Here is a 25,769-nt window from a genome sequence, read left to right as displayed (position 1 = left end):
GCACGATATTTGAAGCATGAGCCCTTGCAGAGGCTGAATGTGGATTTTACTTGTTTCACATGTTGTTTTGTATGTCTCTCTTGCCTTAGGATGGATCAGATCTCAGTGCCGGCCAGCGAGCGTACGCTCCGGAGCAGTTACAAAAGCAAGACAATCTCACCATTGATACTCAGTACTACCTGTCACAGCAGATACATCCAGTAGTTGCTAGAATATGTGAGCCCATAGAGGGAATTGATTCTGTTCTTGTTGCAACATGGTTAGGTAAGTATTCTAAATTCGGTTCACTTAAGAGAATTGCAAGGGACAAAGTGGGGTGTTACATGTTTCTTAACAGAAATGCTTCCCCAAATCAGTATTTCTACAACAAACAACAGATCATGTTACAGAGTCTATAGAAGGTGGCTTGAATTGGCAGTGTATTTCTGTGGCTTTTGCAGAATGCCATTTCTCAGAAGGTGCTCATAAACAGGAACTTAATCTTATAATCCTTATTCAGAGCTAGAAAAACTTCCTGTTCAACAACAGGACTCTTGCATGTCTTTGAGGTGGTTTTTTTTTTTTTTCATAAGTTACTGAGGTAGTTCTGGAGCATGCATCCAGAACTACCATTTTTCCAGAGAGAAATCCTAGCAACTCTAGCATCTTCCCAGGGAGAAGATAGTCATAGTTCCGGTGAAAGGATACAAATTTTCAGTAGGGAGGAAATGAACACTTTTTTCTTCTTTTTTCTTTTTCTTTTTTGCTAGAACTGGCCTAGGATATAATAGAAACATAAAACCTCAGTAACAGTCTTGCCTGCTCCAAATGGAGAAATGAAGTGACACCAAAAAAAACCTCGGTGGTATAAAAACTGTAACTAATGCTAGTGACCCACAGAATCACCGGGGTTTTTTTTCAAATGAGCAACAGGGAATTTCTCTTGCTAGAGTCACTTTCCTCTTAAGAGGATGTCAAAGGAATTAGAATTAAGAGATTTTTCTGCTCATCTAGGCTTCTTGCCTGGAAGGAAATAAAGATGTTGAAAACATAACTGTTCTATCAGACTTCTCTTTCCATGAAAATGGAATGCTGTGTGTGTAATCCTTTTAGTGTTGTTTCCTCCCTGAAAGTAAGTCACCTACGGACATGATGGACCATCTTGATAAACAGAATTTCTGTAATTTGTATCCCACATCTAGTTCATTATTTTTAAAACTGTTTCTCAAGGACAGGGAAAAAGTTGTTAATCTTGCTGGTTTCTGAGTTCTTGACAAGCCTGCCCTCTCCCACAAGAAAACTTTCTTTAGAGAGTTGCTCTGTGTCAGTGTAATAATCTCCTGTTTGATGCTGTGCCCATGTCTACAGGAAGGTCAGACCCACAAGTATGATTAGGTTCAGAATTTTGGAATGCTCAAGGGAAGAGTTAGTCCTCAGCCTTTTCTGTTTAGGTAACAGCCAAGATCCAGGATTTGGTCACTTAAAACCAACTGGCAGCGTGCTGCTTTCAGGACCGTTAACCTGAGACACTGCATCTCAGTAACTTCCTTACTAACAGCAGGTTTTGCTCTTGGTGAGCTTGTGGTTTGTGCTTAAAATATGTGCAGGGAAGCCCCTGTCTTGTTGCTTCTCAAGAATGGTGATAGCCATGAATGATCTTCATCTCCCAGGATCATCTGTGTAAATGTGGAGCTTTCTCCATCTTCATTTCCAAGTTGTCAGTAAAAAAAAACAACCAACCAAACCAAAAAAAACCCAACAACAGAAAACGAACCCCAGGACTTTTGCTTTTTCTGGAAGGCTGCACAGGTATTTCTTGGAGACTTGGAGGCATTCAGTGCTGCAGTGTGTCCTCAACAACTCCGTTGCTCTGAGGTGTCAGCACAGCTTTGCACACACAGGCTGACCGTAAGGATAGTTCTGTTAATGTGGCAGGCCCTTGGTACCCAACTTTCCCTTGATGCCAGAGTGGACTCTGGGGTGTGCCTGACCGAAAAGGTTGAGCGCTCTTGGTTAGGTCAAAGTGGCTTAAGAAAATGCAGTAAGCTTGTACTTGATTTAGATAAGACAGGAAAGATTTCTGAAGCTGATTTATTTTATTTGGCAAAGATTGTTAGTCTTGTAGAATTAAGCTCAGATTCAGAATTGTTCCTTAATTCACCACAGGTCGGATGTTCGGAAAAGTCTGGCTCCCTTCAGGCACCTAAATTAAGTGCCCAGATCTTAAGAACTGTGAGCCACTGGAGAGCAGCTACTGTTTGCAAATGCCTGTGCTGCTTTTTGTGCTGTAGTACGTTCAAGATGAAAATTTCTTTTATGGTCTATAATAGCATCATGCAGCTGAGAGTTTATTAATAGTTCACAATTGTCAGTCTGAAAACCTGTATGTATCCATTACAATCTTGGGCCTGAAATGTGTTCAGTTTGACCTTGCTGTGCTGTAAAAACGTTATCCCCTTCTCCAGCTTTGTTTTCTTGGCGATGCTTAAATTGAGCCTGGGGCTAAAGTCAGGTCCTTCAGCTCTACTTAGGTCTCTATATACAGCACTTAATCACAGTCCTGTGTAAATCGTTGCAAGCTGAAGTTATCTTATGGCCCTTTTTTTTTAACAGTACTGGAGGGATAGTCAAGTGGTGTTGTTTCAAAGAAGTTGAAAATAGTTTGCAAGATACAGAAGTGTGCAAGATACTTGAGCCCAGCTTGTTAAAACAAGCAAACATGAAAACTGTTTACTGTTCCGTGTTGCTAAGTTGGGCCTTCTTGCTTGGTATTTTCATCATGTTATGCATCCAAATTCTTTTTTTCCTATCTTGTTGTAAAAGAGCGTGTTTTTCTGTTCTGAAGAAAACAGCTGGTGTTCTGGAAGATATCTGAGTGTCCTATCTGCAGACCAAAACTTGGCTGTATTCTCGTTGTGTGTGTCTTCCTCAACCTGATCTGACTTACTGTGTTGCATAGAGTGTCAGTATAGGTAGAATGGCTGTAGTTTCATATTTAACAGAATCTCTTTATCAGGTGACTGTTCCATTGAGATGTCACCACCGTAGTCCAAGATTGAGCTCTGCTTAGGGAAGCTTGGCTCATATCAAAATGATGAAAAGTTCTTTGTTCTGTCTGTGCTCAAAGGAAGTTATTTTAAGCTATTTTAGACACCGAAGAACAAAAGCAAATAACCACGCCTAAAAATTGCAGAGAAGTCCTTAAATATCATATTTATTCACTATGGAATCAAGCTGAAAATTGCCTTTTGTTTTCAGACATTGTAGGAGGTCTGCCTAGCCTTTGAGAGATGGAAATTCATTGCTCCTAAAAATGAGAACCGAATGGGCATACTCTTTTTTTTTTCTTGAAGTTCTCAAAGAAAAGCAGTGACAAGATGAGGATTATCAGGGTTTCTGAAACTAAATGTGCAATCTGATCAGTAGTATCATTCAATAAATCTGATCATCTTAAATGCTGGGAGACCTTACTTCATCCTGAAGATACCTATAGCTTTTAAACAAAAAGAACTCTATTGGCAGAACAATGTATTTGAAGTAAGGGGGTTTTGTTGATGCATAAATTCTGCTCCTTGTCTCAAAGAAAAATCACATCTCTATTTCTGTGTTGTCAAAAGTATGTAACCATTATGGAAGCAGAGCCATTTAACCACGGGATTTTTGTAGTCGTTACCGCATAACAGCATTTTCTTTAAGTTATGGAAGTTGTTGGCTGCTGGCCCAGGCTGTATCACGGCCTTCTGAAAGGTGTGTCCTGCTGCCTCACAGGTGGCTGTGCACAGTGGTGTTCTGCAGATTGCTCGGCTTTTGGGCACTTCTTAGGAAGGCTGTCTAATTTGAGGGAGTCATTCCTGGGTCCTGATGAAGCCTGTCATTGAGTCCTTCCCATTTCTGGTTCCTCGCAAGTGTTGGCATGTTAGCGGCTCCCTGTAAGGAAACCCACCAACCACCATGTTAAAGTCAAGAAGGTGCCTTTTGTTGTTGTTCCTAGGCAGGCGCTTAGCGAGGTGCCTTTAAGGTGGTATTTAGGAGCTACCAGGCTGACTCACCTGACAGAAACCGTCAGTTGTGCGCTCCTTGTGCCATGCAAGAATAAAATCACGTTCTTTTTTTTTTTTATTATTTTTGTTGGTTTCCTCACATTAGGGAGTGAAGTGAGAGGAGAATGATGGAAATTAAGTTTCGGCATTGCTTGAGTCTTAATGGCGATAGAGCAGTAAACCCCAAAGCGTATGAATGTTGCTGTTTGTGCTTGACCTGGGGGTTTTTTGAGGTGCTCTAGACCCTGCTTAGAAACTTGGAGTTGCTAAAGCACTTTGCCTGCCCTGACCCCACGCAGAAGGCACGCTACATATGCAGGCCAGGAGGATCTCTTCGAGAAAAACAAAAAAAAACCCCAAACCCTGTGTTTCTGAGGGACGGGGGCCCTGCGCGCCCAGGGTCAGACTCGCAGGGCCGGCCGGGCCCCGCCGCGGCCCCGGCCCCGACCCCTCCGAGCCTCCCTGGCTGAAATGCGGGGCTGCAGCCTCGAGGTGGCAGCACGGGATGCCGTTTCCCTGCCTCTCACAAAATGTCTCACGGGCAGAGGGTACACTCGCGGAAACTTTCCGCGCTTCCCCACCAGCCTGCGGTCCAAATAAGAAACCCAGGGAAAAGCCCCGGGGCTTTGTTCAGCGGGCAGCGGCCGGCCGAGCGTCTCCCCCGCGGCCGAGGCTCAGGAGCGCTCCGGCCTTGCGGCGGGCCGCGCCTCTGCTCCCGGGGGAGAGGGCAGGCACGGCCATAAGGAGCCGTGTGTGGAAAGACGCGCAGGGAACGATCGGCACAAACGTTACTTTAAAAATACTGCGATTAGTAAAATTTATTTGACCTTTTTCCGTTTTCTTGAGTGACCTCTTTTGCTTGGTAGTTAGTAAATGTGGTGGTAATTCTCTTCCACAATGCAGGGGCAAGTGCTGTAACTTTTCTTTGCCTCTGTCACGCCTGGGTTCATCACATTGTTTTTAATGTTACATTTCTTTTGGCGTGCATGTAAGCCTTGCGGTTTTGGTGAGGCTGGAAAGCTTACCTGTGGTGCAGGTAATTTAATGGTAGCCCTGAAGATTTTTTCGTGTCAGAATAAGTGAAAGTCCCTTTGATTTTTTTATTTTTTTTTTCATGGAAAAGGATAAAAGAGTTCAAAGAAGTTCACTGGTTAGTCTCATCCGAGTCATTTAACAATTACCAAACCCAGGTATTTCCCACCAGACTAGATAGTCCCGGTTTTGTTTACCAGGTAAAGTAATATGACCAGTGTGACCTGGTCCAAGAAAATACCAGTTAGTGTGCTGAAATGGATTAATTCAACCAACTAACTATTTATGAAAGGAGATAATAGATAAAATAGGTCCCGATTCCACAAGATAATTAAGGTAGGCATGTTCTTTAAAAGCCTAATTTGTAAACCCTTTGATTTCACTGGGGCTGTTTGCACACCAAAAGTTATATGTACACTTGAACCATCACAGTATTTTTTCCCTGTTGTTTTCTTCAGCCAAAACAGCAAAGAAAGTTCAGAGATAGGTGTGATTTAAATTCTTCTAGTGAGTAACTCCCTCCCCCTAGTAAATTATTACCAAATGTCCAGGTGCTTATTTGCTGTCACTGGTTTTGACTGAATATTGGAGAACTACAGTTGTCTGAAAACCAGGTTTTATCTCCTTTTATCTTTTATTTAGTGAACTACTTTGCTCTATATTTGCCTTTTGGGAAATGACTAAAGATAGATTTCTAGCTGAACTTTAATAGCATCTGTATTGGAAAGTTGCAAGTTTATTCATTCCACTTCTGAACTGAGAGTAAACTGAGAATTTTGGTTATTACTAGCCAATACTATCTTAGATCCAGCCTACTGCATACTTAGTTCTTTAAAAAAAAAAAAAATCTTAATGCTAAAGTCCCCTTTCTAAACCTCCTAGCCACTGCCTCTGTGTTGCAGAACAAACTCTTTGTTTTTTTTAAAACTGCAAATATAATACCAATCCCTTAAAAAAAAAACCACAAAAAACCAAACTCTACAGTCTTTTGGGGGGACTATCATGTATTAGAGTGCAAAATAAGCTACTAGCAATGTTTTTTGTTTTGTTAGCTCTCTCTTTTAATGAATAGTAGAGAACTGTGTTCAGAGTTTAAGAAAATCTTGGAGGTGAATTGTTACCCTTAGGCATTGGCATTTGTTTCTTTTGATAAAATGAAAAGTGGGAAAACGATTAAATTTTGTGAACCCCATATTCTGTCAAGAACCAAATAAACTAATTTGGCATTGGATTTTTTTCCTTATCCTTGAATTTGTTTTCTGGCTGCAAAATAGAAATTCAGAATAGTGAAGTAAAGTCACACATAACCAAATTTTTTTATGTAAAGACAATCCATATCTGCCTGTATAACGCAGCTATTTTATGTATGCAATAATGTTTGTCTAGTTTTGCTGAATATTGCACCCAAGCATTGTCTTTAAGTCTCCCAATACTGAATAGTGAAGCTACGAAGAACTGTAAAATCTAGCTTCACTTTATATTTGCAGTCTTCCTTACTTTTTCTTCAGTAATTACTACATTTGTTGCTGAAATTTACATAAAATATGGGTTAATACACAACAATCTGTTACTTGGCTTAATTAGTCTCCGTTAAAAATATTTCAAAGTACTCCTCTTTGATCTTTTTAATAACAAAGCCATAGTTTTCTGAACGTTTTCCTCTACGTGCTTATTTGAATTATTTTTTTTTCCTAGCGTGTACTGTTCTCTAGAGTTAACAAAAAAATACCCCAAACCTGTAAATGGGATCCATGGACTTTTAAAAGGTTGCACATGACAAAGAATGACAAAACCCGTGGATTTTTATTAAGTTTACTTTGGCAGTCTTATTCGTAGGGCAGTGAACTTCGTGCTTGCTTGCTTATTTACTTATTTGTGGTTGAATCAGTATTTTTAGGATCTCTTTTGTGTATTTATTTGTTTAAAATCTTGAGTTCTGGCAATCAGAAATAAAGCATTTTGTCTCCAGCACTGCCGTTTTAAATGCTGCTGCTGAATTTTAACCACTGCATTAGATTGAAACCTACATGCTGTTAACCACTGAGCCAAAATGAAATCGACCACTGCATTGAAATCAGAGTTGGCAGTTGTATACGGACTTGAAGGAGTTGGTAATAGCAGTGCACCCGCGTTTCTTTAATGGGGTTTTTATTCTCTGTTTTCAGTTTCAATGGTGCCATTTTGATTTAAAGACTGTTTCTTAATAACGATGCACATTTTTATTGAAATATTTTCAATGTAACTTAAGAAGAAAATAACAATAAAGTCATCCGTTAGGAGTGCTTTCCTCAGAAACAAAATGTTCTGTTGCATGCTCCCATGATAATGCAGCGTGCTTGTTTTATTTATAAAGCAATCTTGCATAAGAAGATAAGTAAGAAGCTCTCTTCATGTTTTTTGAACCTTTATTCGTGGTTAAAGATTGTAAAATGTATTTGTGTTTTATAGAGGAAGTTTTGCTAAGGAGAGATTTTTCAGCTTCTGAATTTACATTTTGTAACTTTCTTTTGAATCTGCTTCACCAAGCATATGAAAAATGAGCCTACTTGCATGGTTGACCTCTTAGTCTTTTGAAATTTTTGTTTCTTATTAATAGGACTGGATCCCTCTCAATTCAGAGTCCATCACCATTACCATAAAGATGAGGAGAATGACGCCTTGGTTGGTGGCCCAGCTCAGCTCACCGATGAGGAGAAATATAGGGATTGTGAAAGATTCAAGTTTTGCTGCCTCAAATGCGGAACAGAAAATATTTATGACAGTGTCTTGGATGGTTCGGTTAGTTTTGGGGGGGGGGGTTGTTTGCTGTTTCATTTCTGTTTGTCAGTGAGGGAGAAAAATACTTGTAGAGAGGATGGCTTTTTGGCTGGGATTCGTGTGATGTAGGCGAAGATACCATATTGCTCGAGTCCCGTTATTTATAGCCCTGGAACAGATATTTGCTGATAGGATGGTGCTGAAGTATTTTTTCCCGTTCTTGCATTTCAGCTGTGTCGTCTGAGCAGAACACGTGAGATTATCTGCCTTCATTAATCTGTTTGCCCACAGCCGTGGATGTTGCTGTAACTTTTTAAGGAATCCTTATCTTAACACCTTAGTAACTTCCAGTTCTCTGTTTAATGAAGCTTTGGTATAGCAATGGCTATTTCTTATCCTAAATCATGTTAATTGGAACAGAGTGGTTTTGAAACTTGTGTTTATCTTTCTACATCCCACCTCCCTTCTTGACAGCGAGGGGGTTATTTCTGTGTTATCTTTCCTTCTGTCTTTGAACATTAAAAAATCATAGGGGTGCATTCTTGTTGAGAAGTTCTGCCAAAAAACGTATCTCTGACCTTGGTTTGCATCTTGAAATAGGGCCAAGTATTTAACTCTACAGCCATGTTATGTATGTATTAGTCATTGGCAAATTAGCGAGCTTCAGAGTAGTGAAAACCTTGAAACTGAAAGCAAATAAATTTTTATCTAAATTAAAAGTAATTATTTTAAGTTAATTTGGACAAACAGCAGATGTTTTGCATTTTTTGAATCAAAATAAAACAATCTTTGGAAGCAAGTAAGAGGAAAAGACGCACAAATTGAGTGATGCTTCATGAATCTCCTTGACTTTTGTTCATTACAGCTGTAAATATGATAGTTAATTGTATGTAGGCTTGACAGCTTGCAGATGGACTAGCTGGAGAGAAGTGGATTGTCAAAAAAAAAAACCCAACCCATCAACCCCACAAAAAAGCCTCAAACAATAAAAGAAACCTCTAAACTAACAAAAAAAACCCCAACCCCAAAATTCCCCAAACCCCAACCAAAAAAAAACCCCTAATCCTGTCTTCCACCTGGAATTACTTAGATTTCTGGGTTTGGGGGTTAGCCAAGATGGCTCACAGAAGCTGAGTCTTACATTGAGAGGAAGTTTCTAAAAGTTGCATAACTGTCTAACATGTAAGGGTGTTCTTATTTTAATGAAAATTCTACCAACTTAATTTCGGCAGCTCACACATCACTTACATGGTCTGAAATTGTAATGTCAGGTGTTCAGAAGGTTTTAGAAGTAAGGGGAAGGAGATGGTGTAAAACTGTAAGAGCTGTTCTTTGCCCTTGGTGGAGATAAAAGGTGATCACATCACTCATGTTTAGCCAGGTTTGTCTCTACCACCTTGTTGGTAATTTCATCTGTGGTGTATACATAAGGTTGATGCCAATGTGCCTTGGGCAGACCTGTGATGTCCTTGATGAAACAACAAATCTGGGTTCTTTGGAGCAAAAGGGGGAACTGGGATTTGTCCATAGATTTTGGGTTTTTTAAATTTATTTTTACTCAACAGAATTTTTTTAATTATTAACTTTGTAGCAGGTGAAGAAACATGTTCTCCAAAAGACCTTTTGTTAAGAAGAGGATAGGAAAGCTCTGTTGGAGAAGCCTTTACATGGGTGTGGCCCACTCTGAGAGGAAGGAGGAAGGTCTAGATATTAGATGCCCTTTAAAACTATTGTTTTTAAGGAACTTGTATTCCATGTAAACTCCTGTGATAAGTTCCACTATTGTCATCTGTTGTAGTGACACATGCTGGCTTTATGCTTCTTTTCAGGGGCGATTTATTGAACACAGCATTGAAAGGTGCAGCAAGACTGACTGTGAAGAGCCCCCCTTCAAGTCTGTGGTTCAGATGAGCAACAAATTACTCTTGGATATTAGACGCTACCTCAGAAAATACTATAATGTAAGTATCCAGCAAAAATTCTGCCCCATGAATTGAGCTTCCTAACTGGTGCTGAGTTTTTAGTGACTGTCCCGTGAGTTGGCTTTTTTTTTCCCCTTTAGTCCAAGGTAAGAGCATGCAATGTCAGAACCCAACTCTGAAAAGAATCAATTAATGATTTCAAATACTAATTGAGAATGTTTGTTCCTCGGTTCAGTCTTAACTCAAAATAGTGAGGTGTATTTAGATTTTTCTAACTGTGTCAGCATTATTACAGATGTAGTAGCTCTCTGTTGTCCAGATTTTTAGACAAACAAGTGCAGAGAGTTGATTGTTTTAATGCTTTTGAGAAAAATCTATGAAGCCTGTCAAATATGCAGATATCAGTTTCTCATGTAATTGAAATCTGATTCTCTTTTCTGTGGCTCAAATTGCTGGATATCATGTTGCATCACAAAAAGGAAAACTGAACATAGCTCTGTAAAATATCTTTGAAGGACATGAGGAAGGGAAACACTATAAATCTTTCTTCATAGTGGTTGGGAAGGAAAAATAGAGAAGGATGGGTAATTAGTTAATTTGATAAAACTCACTTTTGGGGCAGCAGTGCAAGAAATCCAAAGGGCCAATGGTAGAGGTTGGCTTTGTGTGACATTGGGTGAGGAGGGAGGAAGAGGGAAGGTGTAATATTTGAAATTCCTGTCTTTGAACTGTCCGAAGTGATAACTGGTTAGGGGGGATAAAAATACCCCACATGTGATTTTTAAATTATATCAGCATGTTTTGCATCTTTAATATGGTGGAAGCATTGTATTTTGTGAATTGGCAGCTAGCCATTTTGGTCAGATTTTCATAGATTTTCTCCTCCTGTCACCTGCCTGCCTTTTGCAGTTGTCCAACATTGCCTGTTTTCACAGCTTCAGGACAGACAACAGTTTTGAAGGCATTTATAACCTTTGATAAACTCAAAAAAAGTAAATGGGTTTGGAAAATGTGTCCTGTAAATGAATGCCTTACCTAATTTGTGGCGTGTTTTCTTAAATATTACAAAATGCTTTTGCAGGCAGCAGCTAGGATGTTAAGTAAGAATTATCATTATACTTTAAGTGTGCATTTAGTGTTATCTTTCTCCTGTATTAGTTCTTATTGCAATTGTACCTAAGTGTTTTCTAAGCGCTTTGCTGGAAATGTAATAATTTCTGAATGTGTAAATACTTCTTTTTTTAAGGTCTTTGCATCAAAAAGAGCACAAAACTTTCTTAGGGTGTTTAAATTCAGGTGGTATTTCACAAGGGAGGGATAGATTGGTCCTTGTTGTGGAAGTTAAAGGTAGAGGATTTGGACAGCTGAAGTTAGTGCAATGTGTGATCTCACATTACTGCAAAGTCCAATTGCCTGCAAAATTATTATTTAATTGATACCACTGTACAAATTATGTTAAATTTACACTGTGTCATGTAATAATATGTTAAAGTAATGTTTACACAGACTACTTTTGTATACAAGTTGCTCCTGATTATTTTTTTTTAGATTTAATGGTTGTACTTTATGATAATACACAATGCCACGTGCAAAGTAATTTCAAACATATGCTTAAGATGTGCAATACTAAACTTGATGAATGAAGGAAGATAAATTTAAGGGCAGGAAAAATTCTTACTGATAATGACAAAAGGTGGTGTACTATTTTACTCTGTTCTCTTTTTTTTTTCTTTTTTTTTTTTTTTAAATTTTAAGACCAAGCTGTGAAGCAAACTGTGAAATGTTTGAATATTGAACATTGCAATTTGCTTACATTGTATTAAAATCTATTAAGTATCTTATTATATGGTATATAGGATAATGAAGTGTCCTTCAAAATTAATTTCTTTGTCATTGTAAGTAAAAGCTTTACAAACTCACTTAAATTTTAAGTACTGAGAATTTACTTTCAACCTACTTAGCTATAATAATAAGGTTTAAAACTACTTTTTAAACTGTGGAATACATTCAGGATTATTTTACTTCAAAAACTAATTTTAAAAATGGCACAGTAATTTTTCATTTTTTAAAAAAATGCTTTCTCTGGAGTTTGGCAAGTAAACTTTTTGTCCTGTTAGCACGTGGAAATCAGACACTGTGAGTTTTAGTTAATTCCTTTCATCAAGTACTTGTAAGAGCTGTATAACAGCTGGAGTTGAAATTCATCACGTGGATGTTTGCACTAATATATATAATCCTATAAGCTATAAAGACACACCAAGAAGTAGTATGGCAGAGAGCTGTTGCAACAAAACATTTGATGAAACTTTGAGATGCTTCTTAGTCTCCTGTTGTGGTGGCTGCATCTGAAAGGTGCAGAAAGTGAGAATTTAAAAATAGAGAAGTATACTGTCTGTCACTCCATTGTTTTTAGATTTTTTAAAGATACTGCTCTTGTTTGTATATTGGTCAGATGGCAAATAACACAAAAACATAAAATGCAGAAATTATTTTTTTTAACCTTTAGAATAATGAGCTGTGTTTTCTGAAGACAGTTCTATCGAGCCTTTTGGCCTGATCCACACCTCAGTGAAATGCATAAGGTTTGCTTTTTTTTCCGTGAGCTTTGAATCAGATTTCTAAAGTGTTTAATATCATTGCATGTTGTTTCCTATAGTCTATTGAAATGCTTTTATATGTGCCTCTGTAAATTGGGGGGTGGGGGGGTGTGTGCAGTAAAATCTAAATCTATGCTCTTTCTGGCATATGAAAATGATAAATAATTATGATGGTGATGCACTTCTCTCCTTTAAAAAGATGTAGGAGCATAAATAGAGTTTTGTAAGCCCCCTATGGCTTTGTAAGCCTTGTTTTTGTAAATTCCTCACCTTTATATAAATTTTTCTGTCGCTAGAATAATTTTTTGCTATTAAACATTGAAATGTTTTCTCTCTGTCTTCTAAAACATACCCACTATTGCTCCAGTATTTATGGATTTCCTAATGGTATTAATAATATAAATTTTGATGATCTTACTCCTAACTGTAAATATCTCTAAAAAAATGACAGGCAAAGATTTTCTTTCTTTTCAGAAAGGCATTATTCCCTGAGAGATTGATCCTGTTGTGCGCTCTCTTTTTTTTTTTTTTTTGTTTTTAATTCTGCTTCAGAAGAGCAAATAGATGAAAAGAGAGAGAAACGCTAGCTAATCTAAATTGGGAAATGAAGAGGGCTTTTTTAAGCATGAAAATTTCATCATCTTGTCAGCTGGCAGAATGCCTGCTGTGTGGATTCACAAAGGCTAAGAATTACACTTTCATGAAATTTTCCTCACTAACTGCCCTGGTTAATTTGAAAGATAACCCACTGTTCTAATTCATTCCTCAATTGGGCGGTGCAGGTTTTATCTTTGATCTGACAAAGCATTTGTGTTAATCGTTTTGGCCCTCTACTAGACACTCTTGGGATTGTGCTTTTACAATAAATGTGTCTGTGATAGCTCTTTAGTCTATTATACTTACAATAGATCCATAGAACTGGTAATTAATTCTGTACTGCTTTGGAAATGGGGAAGAATAGGTGTAGCTCTGTCAAGTGCTGCTGGGAAGTTTGTTTAGCTAGTTCATTTTTGAAGTGTTACCCTCAGCCATCAATGAAACATCCATGCTAGGGAATGGGTGAAGGCTGAAATATGCAAGCATAAAGGGAAAAAACTGACCAACTTTTGTGTGTGAGGAGGGTGTCGTTTCATTTACAGTAAGGGGACCTAATTATGATGATGGCAACTCTTTTGTGTTTCCCACTGGAATATTCGAACGCTCATTTTTGAGCACTTGGTAAATAAATGCCGACTCTTAGAGCCCCCTTTCAAAAGCCCTCCGAAAATCGCTATTCACACACGTAAAATGAATCCCTTATTCAACTGTTGGGGTGTCACTTTTGCCAACTAAAAAAAACAAAAAAAAGAACAGAAGAGTCCCATCATATTTTGTATGCCATCTGAGCAGTAGCAGAATTCACCCTGAACCGGTAGGACTGGGAAACTGTTGTCCCTGTGAAGCAGCAGTTTTTAAATCTTGCTTTTAAATATCCACCTGTGCTAGTGTTAGTATATTTATAGGCTAAAGCCTGGTTTTGTATAGATACTCTTTATATGCTGTCCAGTTAATAGCATATGGCATCTTTAGATCTTTTTACGTTTTTCAAAATGCGTAAAATGATGCAAACCCTAAAAGGGATTTTAAAAACCACTCAAAGAATCTTGGTCCGACCTGTATTGTACTGGTTTTGTTTTACAGTCTTTTTTTCCACTGGACCACTGTAACCCAGAGACAGAAGTGAGTTTGAAAGGCTATTGAACACTGCTAAATAACTTTATACTGTTCAGCTGCGAAAATTCAGTGTTCAATAGCCCTCAAAATTTCTCATTTCTTACCTGTGGTGGGGTGGTCTACTGCTTGCACGTTAGGTCGCAGTATAAAAGCACGTTGGTATGCTTCTCAAGATCTTTGAATTATTATTTTATATATATAAATATTGCTGTTCTGACTGTTGTATATAAGTTCTTGAGTTTTGCATTAGTATTTTGTGCCCTTAAAAAGGTAAAAGATTTATAAACACGGTAATGCTCTACGGGGCAATAGCATTCACATGGGTTTTTTGGATTGCATGGCATATTCGCTTAAGAGAACAAAGATGACAGGGCTCGTTGTGAACCTGGAATCTCCCACACTTCAATCAAGTGTATTGCCAACAACCCACAGGTGTACACCACATGAACAGGTGAAAAAATGATTGTAGATGATGGTGATGACTTTTGTAATCATGTTCTCGCAACAGTCATGTATTGGAAGCTTTTTTGTTTGATGGGTGGGATGGGGCAAGAAGTTTCTTTGGTGTTAGGGGAAGGTGCTTAGTAGTGGCAATAGTACAATATTTTATTTATCCTCGTGCCGATAGTACTAGAAGTATGTGGGCATGTGATGAAGAGTAAGTAGGGACAGAAAATGAAGGAATTGTGACACCAGCTGATGTGGTAGGCACAATCAGATAGCTAGACTGTGCCGTCAAATTAACTACAGTGATTATTTTGAGTCCTTCCTGTTTGTATGGAAATGGGTTTCTGAGTCTTTTCCAAGTATGAACTTGTATCGCTGTCATTTTGGTTTATACATAGAGAAGCTGAGACGTTTATTTTTAGTACTGAAAGCTTCCGAGTCAGGGCAGAATGGGAAGCAATTGGAATGAAAGATAAAAGATTAATGTGATTCCATTCACAGTTTACTGGGGACCTGAGAGAAAGGAGGCTGCCACCAGATTATTAAGAGTGTTCTCCTCCCATCCACAGTTGCATTTTCTGATTCTTTCCTTGATTGAGGATGGGAAATGGGTTGTATTTGGAATCACACTTTAGTTAACCAGGAGGAAATTAGAAATATCTTGATTATGGAACAGAGCAGTCAGTATTCTACCATATGGAAGCATATTGTGGTTTAACTGAGCAGGTAGCTAAAAGAACCACACAGCCGTTTACCAGTAGGATGGAGGAATCAAAAAAAGATGAAAGGAAAAAAAAAGGTTAAAAGAAAACCCAGTAAAACTTGTGCATTGAGATAAAGACAGTTTAATAGGACAGAAAAGGATGATAATGATGATAACAGTAATGATAATATACAAAGCAAGTGATGCCCAAGAGAGTTGCGTACCATCTTAAGCCAATATTCAGCTAGCTCTCAAACTGAACTGCCTCCTGCCTTGCCTCCTGACCCACCCACACACATGTTGTATATGGGACATGATGTCATATGGTGTAGAATATCCCTTTGATCAGCTTGGGTCAGCGGCCCTGGCCGTGTTCCCTCCCAGCGTCTGGGTTGCCCCCTCCCACCTTCTGGTTGGCAGGGCAGTGTGAGAAGCAGAAAAGTCCTCGACTACTTGGCAACTACTGAACACATCAGTGTGTTATCAACGTGATTCTCATCCTAAATGCAAACCACAGCACTATACCAGCTGCTATCTAAGCCAAAACCAGGATAAAGTGTTATACGTCAGTCTTTCTGATGTAATTCATGTTTCTTGAATAATAAAAGATAACCCTTTGGTCACTGTGTGCAGTGCTTTTTTGGGGTAAGCAGTTACTTGTCACAGCATTCATAGTGTCTGTTAACTGGAATTGATTCACCTATTACTGCACCTTCTCCATGATCTGCCCTGTAAAGGAATTGTTTGGTTTAGACTTACAGCATCAATATGATTTTTAGTGAAGTGTTTCAGAGCAATGATCGATATGTCTTTACAAAGGCTTTAACTCCCTTCATTGGATTTTACTAGCCATGACGGACATGCATCCAACTTGCTGATGGCTGAATGAGGCAGAGTGTGACACTCTGCACTCCAAATTTTAGCTGCTGAGAAAGAGTGAACGTAAGCAAAGGAGCAGTATCTGTTTACTGCTGATTCTTCTTAGTGCTTAGTCTGCAGTCCGGTAACTTGTCAGAGAAGACTTAACGACATGAGATAACCTCTCTTAGCTCCTGGTAGGAAAGGCTCCCCAGGCAGGCCATCGCATGGAGCGGGTTCTAGGGAATAGGGATTGCTTAGAGCAAAACTTAAGAGTTTGCAATTTCCTCTGTAGGTAGAATACAGGAATGCAAGGGCTTATTATCACAATAATTTGTCTGCTTAGGCTTATAAATGGCAGCGTTGTGAAGATCGTGTTACAGGAAGTGTGCCCAGAGGTAAATATGGTCATGGGTATGATTGCCACCAAGTGTGTAATGTTTACCTAGGTGATTGAATCACTCATCTAATAACAAGATGTTGCTGTCTTCAGAGGATTACAGAAAGCACTGTCTTTGAAGGTACTCTGTTGGATCTTATCTGTTGCCCCAGTCGAAGCAATGATGAATTTTGGCAACAGTCGGGGAGAGCGTGTTTGTGCTGCAGTGTAGAGGTACGGTTTCAGCTCTGTGTACCTGACCTGGCTTTGCATCCGTGTAGCTTTGCTGTACCAGGAGCAGTATTTGTTACGAGATTCTGCAACCAACAGTTTAAAATCTGGGGCAGATCTGCGCAGCCTGTGGAGAGGTCTGCCACAGCGGCATTGCTGGTAGTGCCTGGGGAAGCTGCTTTGAGAGAGAGAGCAAATCTGTGCCCTCCTTTAGACACCTGGAACTGACAGAAGTGCTATGGATGCGGCACAGCTTTGTAGGTTTGCTGCTTCTGAGACTGTTTTAATAACAAGTCATGAATCACAAGAGGATTTATGACAAATCACCAGTCCGAAAGGATCAGTTTTCATCTTTATATGGTTGTTTCAGAGAGTCGTTTTGAATCGGTTTAAGTTCTTGTTTGGCTTGGTTTAAGTTTTTGCTGGAAAGGGACCCCACTAGTCTCTAATCAGAGGTGTTAAAAGAAGCAGAAGTCCAGGTAAACTATTCAAATGCTACAGTAAGTTTTAAACTACTGGTTCTCCTGGAATTTTGATACAGCTGATGCCTTATACTATAATAACTTGGAAAACCAAATTATTAGAACAGCAAACCAGATTAAGTCTGTATTATTCAACAGACACTTTTAATAATGAACACCTTATAGATGGCTTGCTAGGAGGTGACGCAAGTCCACAAGGTCTTTTGGCCTTCAATACTTGATGCTGGTTGATCTGTGAGTAACTAGCAACGCCTCCAGTGCTCAAGCACATTGCATCCCTCAGGAGGACCAAAGTTAAAATCTGAAGCTGAAGAGACCATGTTTTCACTGGGCATTGTTCTTGTCACAAGGATGAGTTTGATGTTCATGACCTAAAAATGATGTGGTTTATCAGAAATGTTTTTTTAGAAGTCACTGCTAATACATAAAGCCATGGCCAAATGCTAATTTTAGAAAGTGAAAATTACTTAATTACTTGCTTTTAAGTCTCTTTTTTTTTTTTTTTTTTAAAGAACAAACCTAAAGTGTGTCCATCTGTGATAATTCAGAGTTGAACAGACATAGGAAGGAATAAAATATGGAATGTTTTTCAACAATGGTAAAATACCTAAGTTACCTGTACTAGAGCTTCTTAGGCTTTATTATGAAACTGCCTTCAGCTTTAAAAGAAAGGTAAAAATAAATTTTGTAGTATTTTGGAAATTAAAATATTTATGATGCAGTTACCTTCTTGTGTAAACATTTTTGTTTGCTGTCCTTCATAGTCCACACCCCTGAAGATAATTGAATAAGAAAATAGTAGGGGTTTGAAGGCGACAGAGGTTTTTTTTACACAAAAACCTCCTATGTTTCCATCAGCATGCTTTTCCTTGGCATTGTGGGAATGGCCATTGCAGGTGTTGCTTTTTTCCTAACCTTAGATGTTAAAAGAATACTTTCCATTTTCTGGTTTAAAGCAGGGAAAATTGTCAAAAAGTATTTCCAGTAATGTTTAGTCACTGCTCCATTTCTTAGCAAAACACTTTCAGAAAAATTAAATAATGTGCGTCAGGAGTGACTCCAGTATTCAGCCTCTCATCCTGGAGAAGCTTTGTAGTTGGAAGGTTGTGTCAAAGACTTGTATTCAACTTAAACAGCTGTTGAGCTTTTGCTGTTATTTAGTATTTGGTACAGCAAGAGAAAAAGGACGAATGTGTAAGTGTTCCCAACCAAACAGATCAAGTGGGTAGTTTGGACCTTTCTGCTTGGTTCCTGGAAGTGAGTCAGTTTGGGCAGCTCTGTCTAGCTTAGCTCCTGTGCCTTTGTGTCTGCCTTCATCTCCGCAGGGGTGGGGAAGGCAACCCCCTGTCTGAACCTGACTTGTAGGGAGCCACTTTTTTCTCTTACAGTGGCCAAGAGGAGTCTAAGCAGTACCAGAGATAAGGCAACAAATTGCCTGTAAGATTTCATGTATCCTGGGAGGCGCCGGGGTCAATTCTAGCAGCCTGTGCTGTGTTAGAGTTGCCATTTGTTGCTCCTCTTGATTCAGGAAACCTGTATTTCTGCAGGTTTGGTTAAGTTCAAGAGAAATGGTTTTAAGAGCCTATGAAGTTTTGGATCATCTGAGATTAAAAAGAGATACCACTTCATTTTAAGTGAGATTATTCACATCTTCAGACAAAAATGGCAAAATAGCACTACATTAGGCATGGCTTCATAAAAGGGTTTTGTGCTTGCTTCACTGTGTCTTCTCCAGAAGGTCTTGTAACTGCTACACAGTCTCTGTTTTCTACAGAGTGCCAGGGTTTCCTTCAGTGTATAGATGCAAGTGGGTTATATTTATTTGATGCCAAGGCCCTTGTATGCCTGTTCTGGGAGATAGTATGATGAGAGTGCAGAACCTTATTCCAGATGGTCAGATGGTAAAGCGGTGCTCCAAAACAAATGTTGGCCCATATGTAGCATCTTCTGTGTAGGTCTTGGTGAAGAGTCCTTGGAGTTTCTCAGTCAGGTTGGCTAGATTTGTCTACAGATTATCTTTCATTAAATGTCATCTACTGATGGACTTTAATGTTCATTTAAAAAGAGTAGTTACTCTGTTACTTTAATTCATATGAGTATGGGGGCAGGTTGTACTGGTTTTTTGCAAGTTGAGCCTGGTGAGTTAGCATTTCTGCCTGTGCTTTAGTCCTGTGAGTTCTGGGGTGGCACACCATCTTAAAGGCCCTTTTATTGCTAAGGATGAACCCCCCTCCTTATTTTCATGTCATGTTGAAGATTGCAGTTTCTCCAGCCTGCCCACAGCTGCAGCACCCTATAGGAGGGAGGAGGAAAGAAAAGAAACTAAAAAACCCACCCCAAAAAACCCTGTGTAATCCAGATAAAACTGTTACAGCAGCTAAATGACAGTTTTGTTCACTTTCTTTTGTCTGAAGAGCTTCAGCTATCCAAGTATCTTCAGCCTAGTAGAATGTGTTAGGCTTTGAATCCACATATGTATGAGACGTGTTTCTGGGGTTTTCCAAAGATATACCAGGTTTCTACATGCAGGTTTCTCTGCAGAATTTGAGAGGTAGATGTTTTCCTTTTCTCATTAACAAAGTCATTGTCTTTGTAAGTGGCATCTGCAAGAGAGGCATCAAAAATCCATGACTCTCAGTAGAGATGTCTGGATGGAAATGTTTGAGTGACTGAACTTATTCCATCTAAAAATAATTCTCAATTTCAGAATTGCAGCAGATACTCTGAATGCTTTGCATCTTTATCTTCAGTCCCCTAGGGAACAGTATAAACAAAATGTTGATGTTGGAAGATTGGTTTAGTTTTTATACTGGACCAGAAAACAATACTACTTTTTATCTTGTCTTTTTCCTTTTTGTATTAGTGGCTACAAGAAGAAACAATGTAGTGGCAAACAAGGAAGTATGAACTCAAAAATGGATTTCTTTAATACACCTACTCAACAACAATATAATCCCAGGGATTTATTTAACTGGCATTTTTCTTGTGTTCATTTTTCCTTTGTCCCTTGTCACACCCTGTCTTTGAAGATGATAGGCATACCTGTGTTGGAGAAAATTTTTGTAATAATATGCTTTCCTTTCCTAATGAAAATGTGGTCAGCATAGCAAGATTCTTCTCTTTCCCCTCATTTGATAGAAGTTTTTGTATTAATGCCCTCCTTTTGGATTATGGCTATTATTTTATGTTTGGTTTTAAGATGTTTGCATTAGCAACCCTGAATTTCTGTGCTCTGCCATGGATGCAAAGTATTAAGCATTGTGCAGATTTTAAAGTTACATCTTTATTGTTTAAATTTTTAGAAGTTACTGGATTTAGAAGAATTATCTGAAAGGACAAAATAGGAGGTGGAGTCAAGTGGAAGTGTATCCTCATCAACTCTGCAGTCAGCCCCCGTTCCTTTGAGTGCAAGGCAACCCAGCTGTGAGGATTGCTGGCCACACTCATCAGAGAGAGAAGGGAGGTGTGTGTGGGGGAGAGAGAGAGAGAAAATTAGCAAGAAGACAGAATTCCTCTCTATCAATCCTGTCTTCACACAAATTCAGACTTCTGAGTTCCCATACGTGAGAGTGTAACTTAATTTCCAAATTACATGATGAAAGCACATCTGTCCCAAAATTAATACCTCTTGAGAATATCATAATTGTATATACTGAAAATAATTAGTATCTGTAATTTGCAAGTCATAAATGTCTAATTTTTAGCGAAGTTGTTTGTTTCCATTTAAGATAAATTCTCAATTTAATATCCAAAGCAACATTCGACTGTGCTACAAAGGGGCCAGAACTGTTTAAAAACAGAGAACCCCCCTCGCCCCCAAAATACAAAGACACAAAGTGGCATATGCTGAATTCTGTTGCAGAATAGAGCATCTGATTTCTGCAAGAACTTTGTAGCTACTGTAACAATTTTTATTGGATAACACATTTCCCCCCCCCCCCCATACTGAGGCAATTCATGCTGGAGGATCTCACAATAGAACCAGCAGATACCAAGCTACCCATTCATATCACCTGTCAAGTGCAAAGACAGGCTGTAGACTTTGAATTCAGTAGAATTTCTCTTCTTATGTACGTGTGCATGAGTGTATTTGTGGTGTGTGTATGAATAATGCTAATACAACTGTTTAGAAATACTAGGCTGTCTTCCACTAGTTCATGCAGTGTTGGTGATGCATTTTTACACTATCCTTTAGTATTTGCAGGTGTTTATCTGTGTTTGAAGGAAGAAATTAATCACATTCCCCCTCCCTCCTAATGCTTTCCACCACTCTTCCTGTGATAAGGGGTCAGCATTTACACTGTTTTTCCTTTAATGGAGTATCTTTTGGGGATCATTTTGTTAAGTTTTGGGAGGGGGGGTCGTTGTTGTTGTGGGTTGGTGGTTTGGGTTTTTTTAATGCAATCAGTGAAGTAGTAATGATGAAATAAACTTGAATTGTGATACGGACCTTGAGAGAGTTTCCTGGCTGATTAAACATAAGGTAGTTTTAGGATCGAGCACCCCTGCTCCCTCCCTAAGCCCTTCAGTGAATGACACTGAAATGCCTTGTAGGGAATTCATAATTAAAATTCTGTATGATCTGACTTGTCTTTGGAGACTTCCCAACAAGAGTGAGTCAGGCATCTTAAGGACCTAGAATTAACAAAATAAGCTTATGTTATCTGCCAAGAAATAGTCAGGGATTACTCCTGGGTTTTATTTTCAGTGTTTTCTGCTGAGTCCATTTGTGAAGGGCTTTATGAGGCTAGTGGCAAGATGCCACTCAGTAATCAGGTGTCATTCAGAAAAAAGCTGGAGTGGCAAATACCTGTTTGAGGACCATCTGAGTCTGTGTATTGAGAATAAGGAAAATTATCTGGGAAGGAGCAATTACAAGCTTTCATAATGGGCATTACGGTTAGTTTCTGCACAAATTAAGCCGGTGGGTTTCCAGACACAGATCTGTGCATGAGAAGCTGGCATCGAAACCAAGGCTTGGTCTCTCGTCTCTCACACTGATGGGGTCGGTGTGATGATTACAGGCCAGATTTTTTTCCCAGATAAAAGGTATCTAGACTGATCTTTTTCTCTCCTCATCTCTCCACTCTCATCTTAATTGCAGGTAACTCTTCAGCTACGAGTTTTTTCTGCTCTCTCTCCTCTAGTGGTGAGGCACTAAAATGTATGGAACAGATCAGCCATGGTACAGTGGTTGAAGGCTGTTAAAAAAAACCTGTGTTTTGATAGGGAAGACCTTCAGAGTCAAAACTAGAGGCAGCATGACATCCTTAAAGTAAACAGATTAGTTAAAGGAAAATGCAAGATGTAGCAGATGTCACAAGTTGTCTTTAGGACATGCCAACGATGCCTGCATAGCAGTATTAACAAAGGAGCTTGGCTTTCTGTGTCTCGGGTGTTTCTGAACTCTCGGGGCACCTTTCAGCTTTGGAGCTGGTACGTCAGAGCCTTGTCCTGCTTGCAGAGGTGATGGAGTACTGTTTGGAAAATGTCATTCCTAGTGGTTGGAACCGTGATGAACTTCAAAGTGTGCCTTCTGTTTTGTACCTCCCTGGAGGGCTGTTTGCCAAAAACTGAGGAACGAGAAGTCTGCCAGCGTGCAGAGCGCTGTCAGGATCTAGTTTTGGTGCTGGAAGCAGTAAGGCTAAATATCCATCCATCCTGAGGCAGTTCCTGTAACTTCTGGCATTTACGAAATGATGTCATATGAGATCATTTCGGTGGCTGGTATTAATCTTCAATGATCTTCACCAGTGGTCTGAATGAAAATAGATAATAGCTGGCACAATCCATACCCTCAAATAATGAGTATATAATGGGACGCCCTGCCTCTGAGGTCTCGCTGGTAGCTTCCACGCGGGGCTCTGGAGTGGAAGCAGAACTCTGTTTCCTTCTTCCACCTGCAGAGAAGTCACCACGCAGTACTGGTGGAGCAGACAAACTTTCTGGGCATCAAAGTGTTAAGATTGAAATCAGGGTGTGGTAGAGGCTTATTTTCTCCTGGTACTGATTGATCTCTTTCAGCTTCTGTTAGGGTTGTCTTCATGAAACGAGCCCCAAGCATGAAAACGTGCTGGATGAGAGAGAGTCTGAAGAGGGACAGAACTGTTCCAGCAGCAGGGAGTTTTGGGGGAAGAGGTGACAGTGTTGGTTTGGGACTAAGTTGTTCACCTTCAGTGAAGAGATGCCAGCTCTTGCACTCCTGTGGCAGGGCAGTGGACAAACGAGCCTGGGAACAGTGAAAGATGCCTTTTTGACCTCATCTTGTTGCTTTAGTTGAATATTTAATAACTTTGTCAGGAGAGAGGTTAAAAACCTGAATTAAAATTATCAAGATTCAAATCAAAGATTTCCTAGCTCAATAAGGAGGAGGGGTTTGGTATTCTTTTCTTCCCTTCTCCCTCAAGGCTTATGACAGGACAATGAAAATCCTTGTGCTAGGTGATCGAATCACTACCGTGCCCTTTATTTGGGTAGAGAAAACTGAGTCCACGCATAACTGTAGCCAGTTGTTTGAGAGAAACAAAATTGCCTGCCACCAGAGGTGAAGCTGTAGGACTATCTGTTAGTGTTTCACTAAAACATTACTTTCATGCTTGTTCCTTTGCAAGTATTTAAGATACTTTTTTTTTTTTTTCAGTTGATTGTAAAAGGTGGTACCACAATAGCATCCTAACTTGGGGGTTTAAAAAAACCCACACGCTCCACTCTCTCTACACCACTTTATTATTTGGCTTTTGGTACTAGAAGAACAAAAATCTGTTGCAAACTGGGGATTCACCGGAAGAAATAAATGGCTGTCTCTGACATACTAGCTACATGGGTTAGGAAAGAAGCTGCACAAAGGCTCCCTTTGGATTATATGAGTTGTTAAAAATGTACAGCTGTTACACACTTAATGAGTATGTCTGACTGGACTATTTGGGCAAAAGTCAGTTTCTTGAGAAGAAACCTGTGAAATGTTTGCCTTGTTAGACAAGGCTCCTGCACATTTATGTACACATTCTCAGAATCACAAGGTTGGAAAAGACCTTTAAGATCGAGTCCAATCGTTCCCATCCTATTCTAAACCATATCCCTAAGTACCTCATCTACCCTTTTTTAAAACACATCCAGGGAAGGTGACCCAGCCCCCTCCCTGGACAGCCTCTTCCAGGCCCTGACAACTCTGTCAGTGAAAATTTTTTCCTAATATCTGATCTGACCCTGCCCTGGCACAGCTTTGTGCCATTTCCCCTTGTCCTGTCACCTGTCACTTGGCTGAAGAGACCATCGCCCACCTGTCTACAACCTCCCTTCAGGTAGTTGTAGGTGGTGATAAGGTCTCCCCTCAGCCTCCTCTTCTCCAGACTGAACATCCCCAGCTCCCTCAGCCGCTCCTCATATGATTTGCAGCATACCAGCACACACAGTGGTAAACAAATACCTTTTTTATTCCCCCTTTCAGTATTGTTGGTTTCCATACTGACTGCCCAGTAGAGACCCATACCTTTCTATCTCCAGAGGGGTGTTACTGACCATAGCTGCCATCTCCAAGTGCCCTTTTTTACCCTGGGGGCAAAATAATATATATTGAACTGCTTAATAATCAACCTTGTTGTCAAACATTTAAGCATAGCTAATAATAGCATTTAATTATCATGGCTAATGCTTAAAAAAAAAAAAAATTGAGACTTTGTGGTAAAATAATTCTTCCAGCTGTTCAGAAAGTTACTGGAAAGTAGAGACAAATCTCACCTTTCTTCCAGAGCACAAGACCCCTACTTCAGTGAAGTTGTGCTCAATACTAAGAGGTTGCCTTTTACAGGAGGTGTTTCTTACTGAAGGGTTCCTATGTTGCACTGCCTAAAGGCAAAAGTAGGCACTGGTGGTGGTTCTTCTACTTGGTTTGGGGGGTGGGGGGGGGGTTAACCCAGCAATTGTTTCTTTTAAAGCCAAGTTGTATTAAAGGTATCAGATTATGAAAGCACTGCTACTTCTTCAGAGAGCTTTGGGGCCATCCTCTGATACGTAATTGCTCTTCCATCCTTCACAAGAGAGAGACAAGAATGTGCTTTCCTTGAACTTAACAGTTTGGGCAATTTTCTATAATCCAGTAAATACAAATTGTACCCTGATTATCCATCTATGTCTGTCAGGCAAATTTTAATGGATGAGTGAATGAGTCAAATCCTACGCACAGAAATATACAAATATGCAAAATATGGGTCTAATTACAAGGCTGCTAAATTTACACAAGGTCAGGTAAACAAGGCACTGTGTAATGATTATTAATTGTTAATAATGCCTTTGGCAAAACACGTTTTTGCTCTGAACACCTAACGTTTTTTGCCTTTTTGTGTATGTGAAACAGCCAAATTGATCATCTATTAGTAAAACCGAAAGACATTCTTTTCTTCCATCTTCCTTCTACCTCACCTCCATAATTGCTAATTATTTCTGAGCAGTGGGAAGGACGCTGTTCTGATAAATGAAAGCGTGTGCAAGAGTTACCTGTGAAAGTTCCATGGTAAAAATTGAATGAGTTCATTAACATTCACTCATTAAATACAGGAAAAAATTAATTGGTGAATAAATTTTTTCCTCATAAGGTAGTATTGGGGGCATAGAAGCTCCTGCAATGTTGTCC

The 25,769-nt window shown here is 39.4% G+C and overlaps 1 protein-coding gene across 1 annotated transcript in view; it reads left to right on the top strand.

Moving 5' to 3' along the window:
* The window catches only part of POLA1 (DNA polymerase alpha 1, catalytic subunit), a gene marked incomplete at its 5' end in the record, with an annotated part of 206,550 nt that overhangs the window by 86,891 nt on the left and 93,890 nt on the right, over positions 1-25,769 (top strand). The window contains 3 exon segments of the mRNA XM_084279542.1: positions 90-264; positions 7,648-7,829; positions 9,638-9,769. Coding sequence (XP_084135668.1) covers positions 90-264; positions 7,648-7,829; positions 9,638-9,769 — 489 coding nt within the window.

Source organism: Gallinula chloropus, assembly GCF_964237585.1.
Source record: "Gallinula chloropus genome assembly, chromosome: 1".
NCBI lineage: Eukaryota > Metazoa > Chordata > Aves > Gruiformes > Rallidae > Gallinula > Gallinula chloropus.
Note: the sequence above shows the minus strand (reverse complement) of the source record. Positions and strands in the feature narration are given on the sequence as shown.